The sequence below is a fragment of the Taudactylus pleione genome, unplaced genomic scaffold (genome assembly GCF_031769625.1).
Source record: "Taudactylus pleione unplaced genomic scaffold, aTauple2 ptg000959l, whole genome shotgun sequence".
Classification (NCBI taxonomy): Eukaryota; Metazoa; Chordata; class Amphibia; order Anura; family Myobatrachidae; genus Taudactylus; species Taudactylus pleione.
Window position 1 is genome coordinate 1,343,844 of NW_028285360.1, and position 19,592 is coordinate 1,363,435.

General features: G+C 44.2%; 1 protein-coding gene across 2 annotated transcripts in view; it reads right to left on the reverse strand.

Annotated features, from left to right (window-relative positions):
- Positions 1-19,592, reverse strand: part of SCMH1 (Scm polycomb group protein homolog 1) — a 73,283-nt gene that overhangs the window by 13,904 nt on the left and 39,787 nt on the right. For both annotated transcript variants that reach the window (XM_088459993.1, XM_088459992.1), the window contains 6 exons: positions 13,987-14,057; positions 4,914-5,148; positions 3,389-3,477; positions 2,894-3,137; positions 1,646-1,869; positions 622-748 (listed from right to left, as the gene is read on the reverse strand). In XM_088459993.1, coding sequence (XP_088316119.1) covers positions 622-748; positions 1,646-1,869; positions 2,894-3,137; positions 3,389-3,477; positions 4,914-5,148; positions 13,987-14,057 — 990 coding nt within the window. The remainder of the gene's footprint in view (positions 1-621; positions 749-1,645; positions 1,870-2,893; positions 3,138-3,388; positions 3,478-4,913; positions 5,149-13,986; positions 14,058-19,592) is intronic.

Consider the following 19,592-nt stretch of genomic DNA (forward strand, 5'->3'; position numbering starts at 1 on the left):
GATGCTATTATATCAATTCTGTATATACGGGATCATATAGTAGCAAAGTGAAAAAAGGTAGCTGATGGATTTATATAGAATTCTATATATAAAGTGCAATACAGTATAATCCAATAGTATGGGATCATACAGAAATAAAGTATAGCAATAATCCCCTAAGGTAGTAAAAAAAGAATAATTCTACATATACGTTATGACCTGCAGTCAGAGGTTGTCACTGAAATAACTGGTATTATACATCGCTCTCTGTCTGGTAGTGACATTTACTACAGAAAAGATCACACAATATTTTTATTGTGCTATAAACCTCACAACTAGAAAAACCATAGGGGTCTAATGGCTAGCTCATCTCCTTATGCCAGTACAGTTTATTGGAACTTCAAGGGGGTCAACAGTCTGCAGTGTAAATGTAAAAATCCTGGTGATGACAGTTGTTGTCACCAATGAAGCATTATGGGACTCTTGGAGGTAGCATGGCGATTCTTCAAAACATTAAAAGCCCATTTGGTTATTGCATAGTTATAGTAGAAAGCAATGGGGTAGGCTGGTGAATGGTTATCTATTTACATTAATAACCACCAATGCAATTTTTAGTGTGAGAACAGGATTATCTCAAATTACCTGTGGGAGCTTGCATAGCAGCACATGGAATGGTGGCAGCATCCTGTGGTACAGTGCTGGTGTCTGGTTCCGGGGTACTGTTTGTGGGCGACGTAGGAACCTGATTCAGCAAAAGTCGTGGCTTTCTCTAAGAAATAAAAAAAATCACATGTAAAGTGACCAGTGTTGGCTAATTAGGTCCTTTATATTTTCAAATATGTCAAGGCTATTTTTTTTTTTTGGCAATAGAAATTTATAAACTGTTAATTAATAGTAAGATATTACTAATACATATACTGTTCTTTCTAGCTTTCATGCAATTTATTATTCTAATGCTTACTATTATTATATATCAGTCAGTCAAAGCTAAGAGACATATTAGATAGTTTTGGTGAAATGAAGAGAGATTACTACACATTTATTTTATTCCAAGAGAGACACATAAAGCTGATTCTGAGATGGGAGCAAATTTGGAACGAACCATTTTGCAATGCAAGGGGTGCAAATATATTTATTATTTTTGCATGCAGGGTAAATACTGGCTGCTTTTGTATGTAGCCCACAAATGCTGGACAGCTTTATTTTTACACTGCTATTTAGACTTCGTTTGGACACGCCCCTCCCAAATCTAACTCTCTCTGCACATTTCATATCTGCCTCACCTGCAGTGCAGCATGGTTTTGCAAAGATGCAAAGTTACTAGCTCATTTTTGCTTTACTTTCAACTGAGAATCAGCCCCATAGACTAGTTACTTGTAGGAGGAGATGACATTCCATAAATGTCACAACTGTTGTATGCTCTGTAGTTACTGCACTGTATGCACCCATACTACATTTTGAGTGATCTTGTCCAAAAATGCAAACTTATGAGAAGGAATTTACAGCTATTACACAGAATGAATGGTTTTAATATTTGTTCTCTAGTGCCATATATGTGAAGACACCAACAGGTTATAAGAAAAGTGCACTGTTTTGCTAGATCTACTGGATTTTAATTCCTGCATTTAATCAAAAGGACATCATTAAATATTAAAATTAAAGGCACCTTGCTTCCCGGCTTGGGGCCCCTCTTCTTCGGAAAACGGAAAGGTTCACAAAGTTTGGGTGGTTGACTTGTCAGTTGATGGACAAGAGCTTTAGTCAGCTGCCCCTTCTTCCTTCCTGGCTTTCGACGTCTACGCCCAGGCACCCCTGTTAGCAAGTTTTTGGGACCTCCCAGTATACCAGGGGCAATACCTGCAGCTGGAGCTGGGCTTTTTGGAATAGCCACTACAACAAAAGGGAAAGAGAGAACTGTGATACAGGGAGGTATTAATGGAGGGTGATGGAATAGGAGGAAAGAGCAGGAGGATGTGTCCATTAATGTATCATTCGCAGTGATTAAAGCAAGACCAACTGAAACCATGATTTTCAGTTTGTATGTTTTCCATGTGTTCCTTCGGTTTACGCACAAAGTCCAAAAGTTCATGGGTTTCGGACTTAATGGACCCTGAGGTCTGTGTGTGTGTTAGGGAATTTAGGTTGTGAGCTCCAATGGTACAGAGACTGATGATTCAGTGTTCTTTGGAAAGTGATGCGTAATAGGGTGCTGCAACACAAATAAACAATAACTTATTTATTTTGCTAGGAAACGACTATGTAAAATGGAGGAAGTCTAAACTTCCTAGATCGGCTCATTGTGTTTAATTATTGAATGATTATTTGGTCCTCTTTAAACTCCCATATGAATCAAAGGGATGTCCTGACTCATTTATAAAAAGTGGGGGTCCTTCAGTAGAGGGTAACATGGTCCATGAATAAATGTATAATTTGGATACTCACCTAAAAAGGACAATAGAAAGTATAAATGGTTGTTGTTCATTAACATTGTTGTATCAATAAAGTGCATAAAACAACTTAGTAGTATGTATATATGCTTATGATGCCATGTGCTCTGCATTATTATGTGATAATAATTTTAATGTCTTACTGCATGTGTGCTTTTATTTTAGCAAAATAACGAATGCGTTATGGGACACTCTTAGTCAGGATATATATTTCATTAGACCCGGTTTTCATCTTGGCCAAAGAAATGTCCCTTCATAGAATAGGTGGACATGAGTTTAGCGTAAGTCCGATTTCAGTGCAGGCTCGGTTCTACTCGGTTCCGTTCGTTTTTTTTTACCGAATCTTATTGGCTATCCAAAACTCGTGACAGCTGAAACCCAATAAGATTCGGGAAAAAAAAACGAACGGAACCGAGTAGAACCGAGCCTGCACATCCCTTTCAACTTCTTTGTAAAGAGTTATGTACCTTTAGTCCCTGGAGGCTGCAGGTTGTCACCTGTCAGAGAGCACCATCCTACTGGAAAGATGTCCCTAGAGTCATATCGACACCAGTAATCAAATGCTCCTCTCCAGCCATCGAATGTCACAAGGATCTCGCCACCCCTCACCTCCCCGATAGTAGCAGGGCAGATAAAGTGTGGATTTTTCCTGTCCACTGCCTCCAGCTTCATCCCAATTTCAAAATGGTTCTGGGCAGGAGAAGGAGGCTCCTGTGAGAGAAAGGGAGTCCCATAGTTGTATTACATTATTGTAAACAAAGTGCAGATTAAGGCGATTCTCTCTTTTTTATCCATCCAGATACAAATGAGTGAAGATGATAAATTAGAGGGTATTTAAATATATTTTACATTGGTCTTCTATTGCAGCCATGCAGTGTAAATAATATAAATATGAGCTGCTACAGGGTCTTACAAAAATAATAAAACGAAGGCATGCAATAAGATGCCAGTTTTAGGTATACCTTGTGGAATATTTTGGCAGGTGCCATCTCCGCTCCATTTAGGGTCTTCAGAAGGAACATGGGCCAAGAGGAGGCGTTAAGTCTAAAACCTGAACACAATTAAAGTTGCTGAGTATCCATACAAGCAATGAGCAGAGCATAATAAAAGTGGGAAATATGCTGGCAAAAGCTAAATCAAAGTTCATTCTGTACATAGTGCTTTAAAAAAGCATGTTTTTAATTAATATTACATTTGACAGTCACTATGTCGAAACCAGGATGCAGACGGCAGTATCCTAACATGGTTGTAATGCTACTTAAATCATCTTAACCACATAGGCATTCTAACTGTAAACATGCTGGTTTAACAACATGAATAAAGTTATAATGGCCACAGTCGTATCGGGATACTAGCACCGGCATCCTGGTTTTTACATAGTCATTGTCAACATAGTCACTGTCGAAAAAAGGAACTACATACTATGTATTAATTTGGAGAAATTGGCAAAACATATGTAAAGCTGAAATTATACAATGGTGGCTTAATAGCCCTGCATTGCATGCAATATATAATGCTAAGTCATGGAGTAGGCAGAAAAGGCAGCTGCCTTAAACACTGAATATCACCACTTTCCCCCCTGCTTTTGTGTTTCAGCAAGAGAACACTGCCTCCAATGTGGGGTCTGGTCCTGACTGTCTACAATAATACTTGGCTTTACCGCTTCTTATTATATTCATTAAAGACAGTGTTGCCCAAACTCATTCCTAAGGGAGCACTAACAGTGCATGGTTTCCATAGCGTTCCCGCTAGGCTGTTTTAGCAGGGTGCGGCGCCCTGCCCTCCTTCTAGAGCGCAAAAAGCACCCTGCCCTCCAGAAGGAGGGCTAAAAGCGCCCTGCCGTCTTCACCCGCGGGACGCAGTGTCCCGCGGGTGGAGAAATGTGCGGTGACCCGGTCACCGGCGGCTAATAGACGCCGGGCGTATGCGCCCGGCATCTATTCTCCCTGTCTGCAGCGCTTGGGGGCTGCCCGGCGTGTCCGTAAGTGCCGGGCACACCCCCAAGTATGACGAAAAAGGGGACGCGTCTTATAGACACGCCCCCTTTTATGGCCACGCCCCCTTATCGGGCTCGCGCGCACAAAGTTGCCCTCTCTAGCTCCGGCGCGCTGCCTGCCGCCGAAGCTAGAGTGAACACTATTCCATTTTACCTATTTGGCTCACAGGTGTATTCATTACTGGCTGATCCACAGATGGAGCCAATTATTTCATTTCTGATTCTGTGAGGAGACCTGGAAAACATGCACTGTTAGTGCTCCCTGAGGAATGAGGTTGGGAAACCCTGATTTAAGGCATCAGAACACAGAACATAATATTTAAATCCCACAGTATTGGAATGCAGTAAAATGCAATTACATAGTGATTACTGTAAGTGTGGGGACCAATTTGGCTCCTTTGTATTTTATGTGCCAAACATAAGAAATCTACTACCCCCGAATAATGAAACCACTTTACATTTAGGCAGAAAGCAGAAACCCATAGACACACCTAATGGTGGCTGTAACATGCCCCCACTCTTTTCACATGTGCCAATGGGCTGAATCTCTGACGAATCCACCAGTCTCCAGAAGTCATTTTTATTATCACTTCCATCAAGGCGTAGTCTGAGCCGCGCTCCTGTAAGCCCCACCACAGAGGCGATGCACGTGGAGGTTGTGTTCCTTGGGTCCTGCGCCTCCAGCTTCATACCAATCTTGTAATCATTGGACGGGGGAGAACAGGACTGGAGAGGGCAAGCAAAAAAATAAATATATTCTTAATATAGAATGATGATATAAGAAAGCAAATATCCTGTGTCCATATATATTACAATAATTTGAGATCTGAAAACTACATTCTTATGTCATGTTTCCATTCACAAAACTGACAAAGAATTGTGGAATCTAAAGGAGCCCATACACTAGTGACATATAGCTGCGTTCCTGCAACCCGGCCTCTATGGATCTGCGAAATCCAACATGTTGGATTTCACCGATTTGCCGTTCACGATCAGGGGCGCAGAGAGGGGGGGGAGCGGGTACTGTTTACCCAAGCCCGGGCTTCCTGAGGGGCCCGGGTCCGGCGCAGCCCCCCCCTCCCTTCTCTCCCACACAGCAGCCCAGCACACAGCGTGTGCTGAGCTGCAGTGGGAGACTGCTCGTGGCTGCTGAGTAGCAGCCACAGCAGTCTCCTATGCCTGGGGGGGGAGCAATCACACTGATCATGCCCCCCCTGGCTTTGCGCCAGGCTGACGGGCTCACAGCGCCCCCCTCCCTGCCGCAAAAGTATTTTATTTTGATTTTATTCAAGGGGGCGTGGCCATGCCTCCCGCAATTAGGCCACACCCCCTCTGTACCTGGGCCCGGCAGAGCTCTCAACGGCCCTAATCACGATCAAAATATGATTGTGAATTGCAAATCTGTGGAATATACAATGGAGAATTTCACCAATCCTCCGACGGATCGCAGAACATCAAATGACCGCCGGTCGGCATTTCCGACCAGCAGATTGGTCTTTCCGAACTAATCGCAGGATCGTGCAACCTGTCGGTAGGTGTATGGGGGCCTTAAGGCTGGCAGCAGAGATGCCAATCCTATTTGACCAACCTAATGATCAATTTTGTCAAATCACTTCAGGCATCACAAAGACTTACTAGTTGGAACAGGACATCATACACAGGGCCCGATTCATTACGGATCGTTATTGCGATTACCCACACATACAGCCAATTGTTGCGTACTGCGCATGCATCGTAGTGCGCGTAGGCTTCATTGCGATCACACTGCGATCAGTGACCACGCAGACCCATCGCAGAGTAATTTGCTGGAAGTGACCGTTTGGGTGGTGTTGACGGGAGGTGGTCAACGAAACGCAGGCTTGTCAGTGCGTTTGAATGCCGTTACAGGGGCGTGCATAAATTAGCCACTGCGAAGGCATACGCAGCTTGGGGTTCCACTGCATACGATTCGGTTAGCAAATTCCGGGTAATATTAGACCATTTGTAGTTGTGCGTGAGGCTTCAATGGTACTTAATGTGACCGATGGTTTAGCAAATTTGCAAGGTATTACGGATATGAGTAAGGGGAAGTGGGCGTCCTTATGTTGTGCTGCGATGGCATAGCGATTGCAAACATTAGCATATTTTCGCAGTGGGACTGCGTGCATAATCGCAGCTGCGATCGCAATAGCGATCCGTAATGAATTAGGCCCACAGAACGATAGCAGTCATGCAATATAGCAATCAATTCTACTTTATTATTATGCTGCATCGAACTTCATTTGGGACTACACTCTGTGTGCCAGGTTAATTTACAATTAGTAATTTGAGACGAACAAAACATCTGTCTGGAGTTTTCTTAGAATTTAACTTACTTGGAAAAAGGAGAGAAAAAGTACTCCTCTAATAAGAGGCACACCTCATTTATTCATTAGTAAAATATAACTTTTAACTGTAACATTTCAAGAGACAGCTTTAGAGATACATCTGAGCTTTGAACAATTTCATTGATAAATATCCTATTGTGTGATATAGGATAAAATATTTTTGATGATATATAGCAACTTAGGTGTTCACTCTATGGAAATAATGCATCAATTAATTAAATTCATATGCACATACAATAAGTGGGCTATATACCATCTTATTTCCTGGTGAGTTCTTTAACATATGTCCTCCAAGATAAGAGTAACAATGGCACAGTATCTCACACTAAATGTAAATATAAAATGTATAAAGCAAAAAAAGAAAAAAGGAAGAAAAATATTAAACAGAAATTAAATCCATAAGTATATAATGTGCTAACAGGTGATCAACTAGGCAAATATCAGTGAACATATGAGTGAAAATAGGACAAATATTGTGAATAACACACAGATTAAAAATGCCCCTAGAGCCAGACCATGTGTCTTAAGTCTAATTTAATTATGGGGTGAGGCGTCCCTCAAATAGCTGGGAATATATAGATTAAATGGTCAGGTAAATGCCAGTTTAACTGGTAATTAGATAGAGAAGTGCAGTATCTGTTCATTTAGATACACTGGGATCTGCTTTCCCCAGTCATGCCAGGCATCAGACTGGAGATGAGAGTCCCTATGCAGTCACACAGTTAAGGAACAAAATAGAACTGTTTCTGCTGTCAGCGCTGGTACACGCTGGGGGGAGTATATATATTGTCCCTGTCTGTTAGGGCTGTTCTCCCGGTCACGTGTCTATAATATTGCGCATAGTATTAAAATTGGTAAATACACATGAGAAAGATTCAACATCTTATTTATCATAGATAGATAAGCTATAAACTATCTATTTTAAAAGACTACAATAATATTGTCTTTAGTATGGTTATAGGTATTAGAGGCAACATTTGAACATCATATGCTATATGCCCCGTTGGTCTCTATATGTTTCAGTTTGTTTATGATATCAGGAATCCAATTGATGTAACGGTATATAACCTGTAGTTATTGGCTATATCATTGGTAATCCTGGTTAGCTGCAGTTAGTGTAGATCTCACTTCCATTATTAGTGTGATGCCCTGTAAAAGTTAATTTCTGCGCATATGTCCAGTGTGACGCATCTCAATATTCAAATCATTAGCTTACGTGCCAGGTTTGCTTCAGGAGTAATAAGTGGATATACTTACACCCCATGATATAGAGAAGTGTAGAGGTGTGGCTTGACAGTGCTAGAAGTAAATGAGAGAGTCACATTTCCCTCTTTGTATAATATATAATAATGTGACTAAGGGCTCTATTTACTACAATCCGCATTTGTAATGCAGATTGTAGTGTGATATTATCGACTGAATTCGCATTGCAAATTCAGGCAATATCACAGGGATTTACTACAAATCCCTTGCAGGGACAGAGCTTGCGAGAAAGCTCTGTCCCTGCGAATCCCCTCCGCACTCTAGTCACAATATTTTCGCCAAAAAATACTGTGACTAGTGCCCCGAGCATGCGCCGACCGGCCACCGCTGCTACCCCCTGCACTGCCCCCGACACTAAGCCCCGCCCCCCCCGCGATCGCGGATCCCCCCGCAACCCCCCCCTTAATAGCACTGATCACCTGATGACCGGCCCGCAGTGCAGCATGGGAGACCAGCTGACCGGAGGGAGGACATCACCCGGAGCCCCGACCACCGGTCCCTGGTGTCAGGTAAGTGAATTTTTTTTTGGACTATTTTTTTTTGCAGTGTATCAGCTTGCGGTCTGTTTAGACCACACAGCTGATCACTGGGACTGGCTCATGGCTCTGCTCTGCCTTTTAGAACAGAGTAGGAGTCCGGTAACCGGGGGAGACCCTGGATAACGTCACCTCCAGGTGGCGTTATTATCACAGGGCTTTCCCCGGTATTTTTTTACAATTTATTTTCAGTAACTTTGGTTGGATCACATTTCCCATTACAATTATGGGAAATGCGTTCCGCTTACTAAAAATAAGTGATACTGATTTTACGAATTCTACTCCAATTGCCCTGTAATAACTATAGGTGTTACTAAATAATGTGAAAAGGGTGTGAAAATACCCTTTTTCACTATTTTAGTAAAAATAATGTTAATAAATAGAGCCCTAAGTGTCATATACAGGAGAGAATAGTGTTTTAGCAGTTATTAATAAATGTGAAAGTTGCATTTACCAAATACAATATAATTAAATACAAATACAATTAAATTGAATACAAACTACAAACACTGGATGTTTTCCTGACACAGGGCCTGATTCAGAGAAGTCCACTATTGCCACTGCCGCTGCGAATTTGTACGCAGCGGCTATGCGAAAATATGCAAATGGCTCAGCCTCATGGATTTGTATTGAGCCGCCCACCAGCAGCTTTGCAAATACAATCTTCAGCCTATGGTTGCACAGGATGGCCCAGAGAACGAGCCATTTCTACTGTGTGGCAGGCTGAGAAGCCCCAAAAATGGCTGTGAAACACCTGCATTTTCGTTGCTACACCCCCTCCCGTTGCCACCCGCAAATTCTGATGGTCAATTACTTTGCGAATAAATAGTCACTGCGTGCGACATCGGTAATGAAGCTTGACACATGTACAGTGTGACTCATACGCAGACCACCGATAATCGCTCAACTGCGAAAAACATTGGCATTGCATCTATTTCTGAATTTGGCCCACAGTCCAATTGGAAATGATCAAATAAGTGAGGTGAATAGATGACAGTAATTTCACATAATTGAATAGTGTGGCTGCTATATTAAGTACTATCAAATGAAGGACTCAATCCACAATCAGAAGCGGCTATCTAGTGCAGCTGATAGTCTTCGTCAGCATGCCCCAATGTACCAGCCCTCCAAAACGCACAATAGAAGCACCTCCTGCCCAAATCTACTTTAGTCACAATTACATTAACTCACCCTTACTGTACTCGGCTAACACTTACCAGCACATTCCCTCCTCTGCGTTTACCTTTCTTGAAAATCGTTTTTCCTTTGTATGAAAGGGCCACATTGGGGGTTCTATTCATCATCACTTAATTTATACAAAAGCAGGTGAAAATTAACACTTTCACATACTTTTGTAAAAATGGTCATAGCCATTCATCATGAGTTTTTTCGGAACTTGGTGGTGTTACTGTACGCCATCCTGAGATGGTGTAGAGCCCCCAATAATCTTCACAGACTGTTGTTTACACAGCAGCCTGTGAAAATTTACAGGGCAGTCTCTGCAGCCAGCAGAGGGATCTATTCAGAACCCTCCCTGCTGTATCTGCAATGCTCCGGGGGCTGAAATCTCCGGCAGTACCACAGACCATTGTCCCCCACACTGCCTCCGCTTCACCTCGGTTGCACCTCCCGTCCAGGATCCACGGCGCCGCTATGAGGAAATAGGTGAGAGGATGCGGGGAGAAAACACCGGCGGATAGGTGGCTGGGACAGACATTGGCGGCGGTTTGGACAGAGACCTGTGTGGGGAGGAGGGAGGGAGGAACAGTGGTATGTGGTTAAGCAGCAGGGGTGGCGCAGTCGGCAGGGGTTGAGGGAGACGCCAGCTGCGACAACGCATGCACAGTTTGAGGAAGTCCTTATGGACACGCAGGGCCGGCCCTAGCCCAAATTTTTTGGTAAGCAAGTAGGTTTTTTGGCGCCCCCCCCTATGCAGTGCCCGCGGTAGTGGTCCCCCCTATGCAGTGCCCCTTGTGCCCCCATTAGTAAGCTTATATAGTGCCCCCAGTAGTAGTCCTCCCCCCATGCAGTGCCCCCAGTAGTGGTCCCCCCTTGTAGTGCCCCTAGTAGTAATCCCCCCTCTTGTAGTGCCCCTAGTAGTCCCCCCTTGTAGTAGTCCCCCCATTGTTGTGCCCCCAGTAGTAGTCCCCCCAGTAGTAATCCTCCCTTCAAGTGCCCCCTTCAAGTGCCCCCAGTAGGAGCCCCAATTCTAGTGCCCCCAGTATTAGCCCCCCTTCAAGTGCCCCCAGTAGTAGTCCCCCATCTAGTGCCCCCAATAGTAATCCCCCCTTCAAGTGCCCCCAGTAGTAGTCCCCCTTCTAGTGCCCCCAGTAGTAGTCCCCCCTTCTAGTGCCCCCAGTAGTAATCCCCCCTTCTAGTGCCCCCAGTAGTAATCCCCCCTTCAAGTGCCCCCAGTAGTAATCCCCCCTTGTAGCCCCCCCCAGTAGAGACACACTAAAAAAACAAACAAAAAAAAACAAACACTTACCTGAACCCCCTGCTCCTGCTCCCGCCGCCGATATCAGCTACTCCTGACCATTCTCCAGGGCCGCTTTGCATTATGGGAGAGACGTCGTCATGACGTCATGACGACGTCTCTCCCATTACCCACTGCAGGAGCCGGAAGATGGCTCCCGCAGTGGGAGCTGCAGCAGCCGATGAGAGTCTGACAGACTCTCATCAGCTGCTGAAACAAACACACAGCTGCCGGCACCGGCGGCTGTGTGTTTGGCACTGTGTAGCGTTGACCGAACTCCGTCCGGTCAGCGCTACACGCGCGGTACAACTGTGTCACAGAGACAGTCTTCAACGCAGTAAGCCACTGAAATCTGCATGGTCGCGGCCGCGGTGCCCTTCACTATGTGGCGCCTTACGCGGCCGCGTACCATGCGTAACCATAGAACCGGCCCTGTGGACACGTCAGCTGCAGGGGAAAATATCACAATCCCGAAAAGTGGACTCCGCAAAAAGGGCGGCTTTTTGTAAGTGATACTTTAGGCAATGAAGCATGATGAACGCCTCCAAAAAGGTTGTTTAAACTCCCAGCGAGTTTAAAAAATAATTATCACCAGTACTAATTATGTATTGATGAATATACCCCTTAGTGCTGTTCCTACAGCAGTAACCTATGTGAACTGAGTAGTTAAACTCAAAATTGTATGCAGCCTCACCAAACTCTGCCCAGGACATTTGTCTATGGTCCCAAGTAGTGTTCTTAAACTTTTCTATGTATTTTCTCTTTATCAATAATTGCAGCAATGTATTTTCTTTGTGTGACTGAAGCCATGAATTAGGAAGTTAAGCAGCTGATGAGGTAAGGTAATAACACATGTCCTCTGTCAGCCTCCCACATTTGTACAGTGTATGGGTCAGACTAGCAAGTATATAGAAGATTTTATCAACAATGTCTGCTCAGATTGAAAATTCCCTGGAAAGCTTAGTCATACTTGCCTACTTTTTAAAAAGAATTTCAGGGAGATTGTGAAAGCAGCACCTATGAGCGTGGCGGTAAAGTGGGCGTGTACTGCTACATCTGAGAAAAAAAAGTGCTCTCTTTATATAAATAAATCATTTTTTTCTTTTCGGAATGGTGCCAAAGTGGGGTTTTTAATGAAAGTGTAACTGGAAGCCCAAGTCAGGGATTAAAGTTCCACAATGTATGTTTAACCAGCAAAGCCCGTTAAATGCATGTGCAAGCACCCAGGACTGGCTGGTGGAGCGATAATAATACTCATTGCTGAAGCCAGCCTCAGGGGAGGATCTGAGTGTCACTTTTATTTGGTAAATAGTGTCATTATTTTGGAGGATTCCTATCTCTGTAACAGTGATTGCAAAACCAGCCATATCACCATTATTAGAAAATAATAACAAAAGATAACAAATGATTTATTGCTGTAATTTACTATAAAACATATTAAACCAGGTTCATATAGGAAAAAGAAACAGAGTGAGACATGGGTTTTATACCTTTAGTGCATAGACCCCCCTTAACTCCTAACTACCTCCTATTTGTCCTGTACAAGAGACAAGTGAACAGGAAAGAACTGTGCAGCATTTCCTTTCAGGGGCACCTGTATACCTGAACTGCTGCCAGGTTACACCAAAATCCCCTCCCTCTCCTTCTCACCTTAAGACTTAAGCTGGGTACACATAAGTTGATATGTCGTCTGATCCTGCAGATCAGGCCGACACATCGCCAACATCGGCCAGTGTGTACACTCCCTTTTGGTCGTCAGTCGCATCATCAGGCCAGCCCTACATGTAGCTCAATCTGACAATCCGGCTGACAACCCCATGTAACGGGATGCGGCTGGTGCCGATGTATCGGGTGGTCGGGCACCGGATCGTGTAATGTGTACCGTCCGCCCAATATGTCAGTGATTGACAGACTGCTGTCGTTTGTGGGCGGGGAGGGGGCGGCGACAGCCTCCGTTTCCCGAAACTGAGGCGTTTCGCCACCCTTGGGTGGGGAGGGAAGAGGCCAGGGTCTCCATTGGCTGACTGAGCTTTTCTAGCCTCTTTCTCTCATCTGCGGTGGCACTTAGCCTGCCAAGTTCTTGCAGATTATCCAATGCTGCATTGTGCAATGCAGCTCGGATAAGTAATGCAGCAGGAGGCGTGACACCTCCTGCTGCATTAACATAATTGCAAGGACAGAAATGCAACGCTGCTTGTGTGCAGCTTTGCAATTCCGTCCTAAGCTAAATCAGGCCCTGTGTGTCTATAATGCTGGGTACACACTTGGACGATGTCGGCCCGAGAGGTCGTTTTCGGCTGAATCAGAGCAGCATATCGGCCAGATCTGAGCATTTAAGTCGGCCGTGCTGCATGCGGCGCCGTTGCCGGTTATAATTATATAATTCAAAGTGTACCCACGGTACGATATGTTGGCCCGGTCGTCCGGGTACACAGGGTTAAGTGTGTACCCAGCTTAAGAGAGTCGAGATGGTGGTGCACACGTCCACTACTTGCGACCCCACTGCCACTAATAATAGAAAATGAAAATGCAATATTGCCTTTACTCCCAGCTAGAGTTGGATGTGTGAAAAGAGAGGAAGAAAGAAAAGGGGAGGATGGGCAAGAGAGACAGGAAAGAAGGGATGGAAAGAGAAATAAAGAGATAGAGCAAGAGCGGGGGGAGAGAGCGCTGGAGAAAGACTGATACGAATAGAGAGAGACAAGAGCATGAGACTAAATAAGAGGGAGGCAGAATGAGATGGGAGAGAAATAGCAAGGGGGAGAAAGCAGAGAAAAAATAAAAGGTAGTGTCGGGTACAGCAGGTACATGTGTCCAAAATACTAGTACAAAATTGCCCAAACCAAACTTCTGAATGCAATCTCTCATTTAGATCTTAAATTACAGTATAGAAAGGAAATTCACATTTTTGTCAAACACTCACCTGTCTGAAACAGTGAGGTGGGGCTGGCTGAGATCCAGTCTCCTTTAGATATTTTTCCCAACTGAAGTGTCCTGCAAAGAAAAATGTTACTGTATTATTACTTGTACATATTACAGTACAGTACAGATAAACACCACAATACTCATTAGTACTACAGACAAAATAAACTTAATGCAACGACTGATGTGGACCTGTGTCACATCACTATAAAAGGCTAGATTGCACAACGGAAAACTTGTGTTTGCATTTAACAAAACCTCTGAACCAAGGTGAAGGAAAGTGATGTTAAAATATACAGAAAATTCATGATTTTCTGTAAACATAAAAAAAGGGAAAATGGTACACCTTATTCAAACAACAAGATAGTTGGGCCACTATAAATCATACTGAAAAAGTAAAAAAAAATTTCTATAAAACTACATTTACCAATTGTTTCACATTTAACTTATGTATTATCATCAACCTTTGTATTTAGGACTATACAAGTTGTCTGCAGTGCCCTACAGAGATAAGAACAATTACATAAATATAGAATACATATGACGAAACCACAATCAAACCAAAGACTGACTCTGGTGGTGGTGGTGGGGAACGGGGGGGTTAGATCAGAGGAGAGGAGAGTTGGATAGAAAGACACACTATGGCTTTGGTATGGCAGAAGCAAGCAATAACGGGCCACACAGGCAGTGGCAAATGCAGAATTTCTAGAGGGGTAAATGGGTAAAATCAAATGCTTGATTTTAGAGTGAGTGTGGCCAGTCCATGGAGAGGGCATAACTAGCACTTATCCAGCTTTACTATGCGTCATATAAAGTGTATTGTGTGTCATGGTGCCAGCATATATAGGACCAGTGATCACAGAAAGCCATTAGATGCGGCAGTAGGGCCATAATGCCTGCGCTGAAGGTTTATGGTTTTATTTCAGATGTGGGCACCATCCCAGAGTATTGGAGCAAGTCTGGGAGTAAATGAGTAAAATCCAGAATTGCTGGGCAGTACGGGAGAAAACTGGGATGCGGAAGTGAGAGGGGTTCATTAGAGCAGAGGGGAGGTAGAGGTCAGTGGAGGAGCGGAAAGGGCGGGAGAGAGCTGATAGAAATTATGTTGGAGATGTAGAAGGGAGTGGAGTGACTGAGTGCCTTACAATTAAGGGGGTGGGATGTACAGTTCTCCCCAGACAATTTTTCCAGCCGGGTGGCATCAATAAGTAGCCAGGTGGGGGCTTTCGCAATAACAAAATGTTTTAAAACCTGACCTTATAATGATTTAAACTTGAAGTAACAATTTATATATGAATTCTCTTCTTCTTAGAGACCCAGATACTGTCCCCACTTGCAAGCTACACAGAATATATTTTTTATACAGCTCTACAGATACTGGCCCCACTTGCAGGCTCTCTTTAATCAGTTCAGGTGACTGTTCCCGTCTGAACTTTTATACTGGAGGAGGGATCTTTGCCCTCCAGCCTGACACTGTGATGGACAAATATCCCCCACCCCAATGCCACATCACCTGCTCGGCACTCTCCCCTGACCCAGTGCCGGGTACCCTGCCCCAATGCCGCGTCCCCTGCCCGGCACCTCCCCCCACCCCAATGCACCGTGTCCAGTCACCTGGAACCTTCACTAACATGTCCTTATTGCCGGCGGACACAGAGCCTCCAATGTGAAGAACGTGACGTTGGCGCAGCTCAGCGTCACATCCGGCATCCGTGTCAACAAGGACACATTGAGGGTGACCAGGAATGCAGTGCATTGGGGCATGGGAGGAAGTGCCGGGGGATGCACCCGCAGAAAACAGCCTGGAGAGAACACTGATGTTCTAACCTTGCGGAGTACATAACGCCAGACATCGCATTCGTACTGATCGCATATGTACTAACATATGCAATCAGTACCGCAAAGGACAGCTCTTCCGATAAGAGCTGTCATTTGTGATCAGTGCTGCACCCTGGACTTCCGGGTTTATGACCCGGAAGTCCATCTGCACATGCGCAGAGTGCCGCGGAGGCTGCGGGGCATGCTGGGAAGGAACCGATCAGATCCCTCATACCAGTGCGATGCGGTAAAAGCCCATAGGCTTCTATAGGGTAACGCCATCAAAAGCTGGCGTTAGTCTCCGGGTCGGAGCCTCAGCGACCAAATTCCAAAATGGAAAATGTGGTAAACCCCATATACGGGGTTGTTATCGCATTTTCCATTTAGTACATCCTGCCCAGGGTGAGAAGTTTAAACTGCATTCTGTGGTGCATTAAGAGCTAGTCAGCAGTATGCATAGGGGAGAGGTCAACCAACAGCGGCGATAGAGGCGAGACGTTCATGATAGATTTCAGTGGGCAGAGGAAGACTGGAGCAGACGAGATTGCAATAGTCTAGACAGGAAACGACAGGTGCATAGGTGACATCAATGGCAAGGAAGGGATGATCGTCGAAATATTGTGAAGGCGGAAGATGCAACATTGTAAGTTAGAGTGAATGTGAGGAGTGAAATAGACAGATGAGTCAAAAATGACATTAAGGCAGCGGACTTGAGGGACTCAGGAAAGTTTGGTGCCGTCCACAGAAATAGAGAGTAGGGGAGATGAGGGTCCTGAATGAGGAGAATACAAAAAGTCCAGTTTAGACATGTTGAGTTTGAGAAAGCGTTGGGACATTCAAGACATACAGTAGCATGAAGATAGAGGAATGAGAAATGATGGAGAGAGAGAAATTACATGTGAAGATATATGATATTCCTCTTTTAAATAATACAAAAATAAAACCCAGAAAACATTTGGTGCATTTTTAACATAAAAGTTACAAATACACAACAACAAAAAAAACAAAAACATACTGCAATATATTTCCTGTATTCAGTTAAAATCTACAACCATTAACTGTAAAACACCCTCGTGTATGTGTTGGGGTTGGGTACAGGATCCCCGTGATAAGAATCCCAATGGTGACAATGCTAGCTCCGGAATCTCGACGGGCAACATCCCGATACATGTTGGTGAGTATTCTAACCCTTTCCCTAACCATCCCCTCCCACAGCCTAATCCTAACCATCCCCTCCCACTGCCTAAACCTAACTGTCCCTTTTCGCAGCCTAAGGCTGGGTACACACGTAAAGATTTTCTGTCCAACCATCCATCTAGTTGATTGGTTGGAATGAAAATCTGGAAAGGTATGAAAGCAAATGACAATCAGCAATTTGCTCCCAAACACCGGAAAATGGACAAAAACTATTGTTTGAAAATTGTTTAGATCAAACATTTAACAAACTTGTCTGAACGACCATTTTCATCTGTTTTCTGGCATTTAGGAGCAAATTGCTGATCATTAGTTACTTCCATACGTTACCAGATTTTAATTCCAACCGATCAACTAGTTGGATGGTTGGACAGAAAATCTTTACGTATATGCACCATAACCCTAATTACAGACAGACAGATGACATCTTTAGGACAGATGGGATCTGAATAGGATACAGGCAAAAAATTTGAGGCTGCAGATATATGAGCTACTATGAGATTCCTGTCCCTACCTCAAACAATCCACACAGTGCTTTCCTGCAAAACAAGACTCACAAACTGTCAATCACTCTGGGTCTGCTCTCCTAATATGGCAGCCTAGAGAAAAAGACAGCACGATAGACTTGCTCCATTTAGTAAATTATGTAGCTCAGTAATACACAGCCTATAATAATGAACGTTAAATAGTGGCTTTATAGAAAATAAAACACTATTGTTGCACAACACTATGGTTTTCCCTCCATACTTTCATAGTGATTACAGATGTGTCCTTATTCGTCTTTGCTGCAATCACGCCAAACAACCCTTCCTGGCACTCCTGGTCCCGTGAGGCTCTGCTAGTGTTGCGTGTCTTTATTATGTCTTTTTTTGCCAAAAATGCGTCTAAGTCCCAATACGATGCGACTAGGACTGTGCTGATTAATTTGATATACGATACTTGCATATCTGTGTGCGATTTAGCCTATCAATCAGCATTTGAAGAGCTATGATACAATGGCTGCAGCTTTTTTTCACACCAAGTTCCGTTTTCAGACTCAGGTGCACACAGATATACAAGTGTCACATATCAAATTAATTAGCACAGTCTTCTGGTGCGTCCTAGTAGTATTGCATTGCGGCAAAAAAAGATGCCCAGCGCTAGCAGAGTTTCACGGGACCAGGCAGCTCAGTCACGCCAGGCATATTGTGCTGCATGGTGTATTGAGGCTAGATGAGAAAGAACACATCTGTGAATGGTTTTTACACTACACAACTTAAAATAATAAAAATTCATGTTTTTAACATATAGTAAGAAAGCTATTCATTTAAATGCTAAATGTCAGGCTCTACATCAAAGATTTAGGGGTAAATGTACTAAGAATCGAGTTTGGTTGAGTTTGGTTTTTTTTAAACTGACTTTGCTTCACCAAAACTCGGGTGAGTTTACCCTTTAACAACTCACAAATTTACTAAGAAGTGAGTTTAGCTGAAAGTGAGTTTTCCGATTGTGAAGCAGATCGAGATTTCTCCCCCTATCTGCGAGTTTAGATGAGATTACTCACCCGAGATTGCAGTGTTTTCTCTCTAGCAAACTCACCCGAACAAGCAGCCTGCACATATCAGTGAGATATGTGTAAGCTGCTTGTGTTTTGCACTTGTAAAAAAGGGTTAATTGTTTAAAAAAAAAAAATGACGTGAGGTCCCCCCCCCCCCCCCCCCCCCGAAAGCCTAACCAGCCCTGGATTTGTCAGCCTGTCCTGGTACCTAAAATTACGGGGAACAAAACGTGTAGGGTTCCTCCGTAATTTAGGTACCAGCACCAGGCTGCAGGGCCAGTCCTGGTTTTAATTATAAGGGGAAAAAAATGCGTAGGGTTACCCCTATGATTAAAACCAGCACCGGACCCAAAACGACCGGGGTGTAATACCACGGCCAGGAGACCCTATTACCGGGTCTCCAGGGCCAAAGCAGTCTCACCCCAAGTCACTCAGGCCAAGCTGGGGATCTCAGGGGAGGTGGGGACCCCCCAAAAACGAGGCCCCCCCTCTCCCGAAAACCCCATGCCTAGTCTGAAGCCCGGGGCTCTTCCCCGCACCCCTGGGCTGTGGGTACAGGGGTATTAAAGTGTTAAATTGTAAAAAACTATTGTATTTTACAGTGTAACTACAGGTGCCAGCATGCCTGCCCTTTGGCACTTGTGGAACTACAAGTATCAGCAGGCGGCCGGCACCCATACCTACACTGTAAAATACATAGTTAAATAAAGACAAACACACACACCTTAGACAGTACAGCTTTATTACACAAATACATCAATCACACATACTTACCTGTACGAGCTGGTCTGCCCACTTCTCCAAGTAGATATCCGTGTGGAATGACCTGCAAAAAAGATCGTATACTCACCTCTATCCTCGAGCTAGTCTCTGTAGCATCCGGGGGGTCTTTGCAAAAAAACAAACAGAGTACCCGATCCATATACTTACCATTAGCAGTGTATGTGTGTGACCACATACAGCGCTAACCGGCTCCCGACTGAACAGTGAGAACAGTCAGGAGCCGCTAGCCAATCAGCGGGCGCTAACTGTAGAGAGGCCGCTGATTGGGTCCTGCT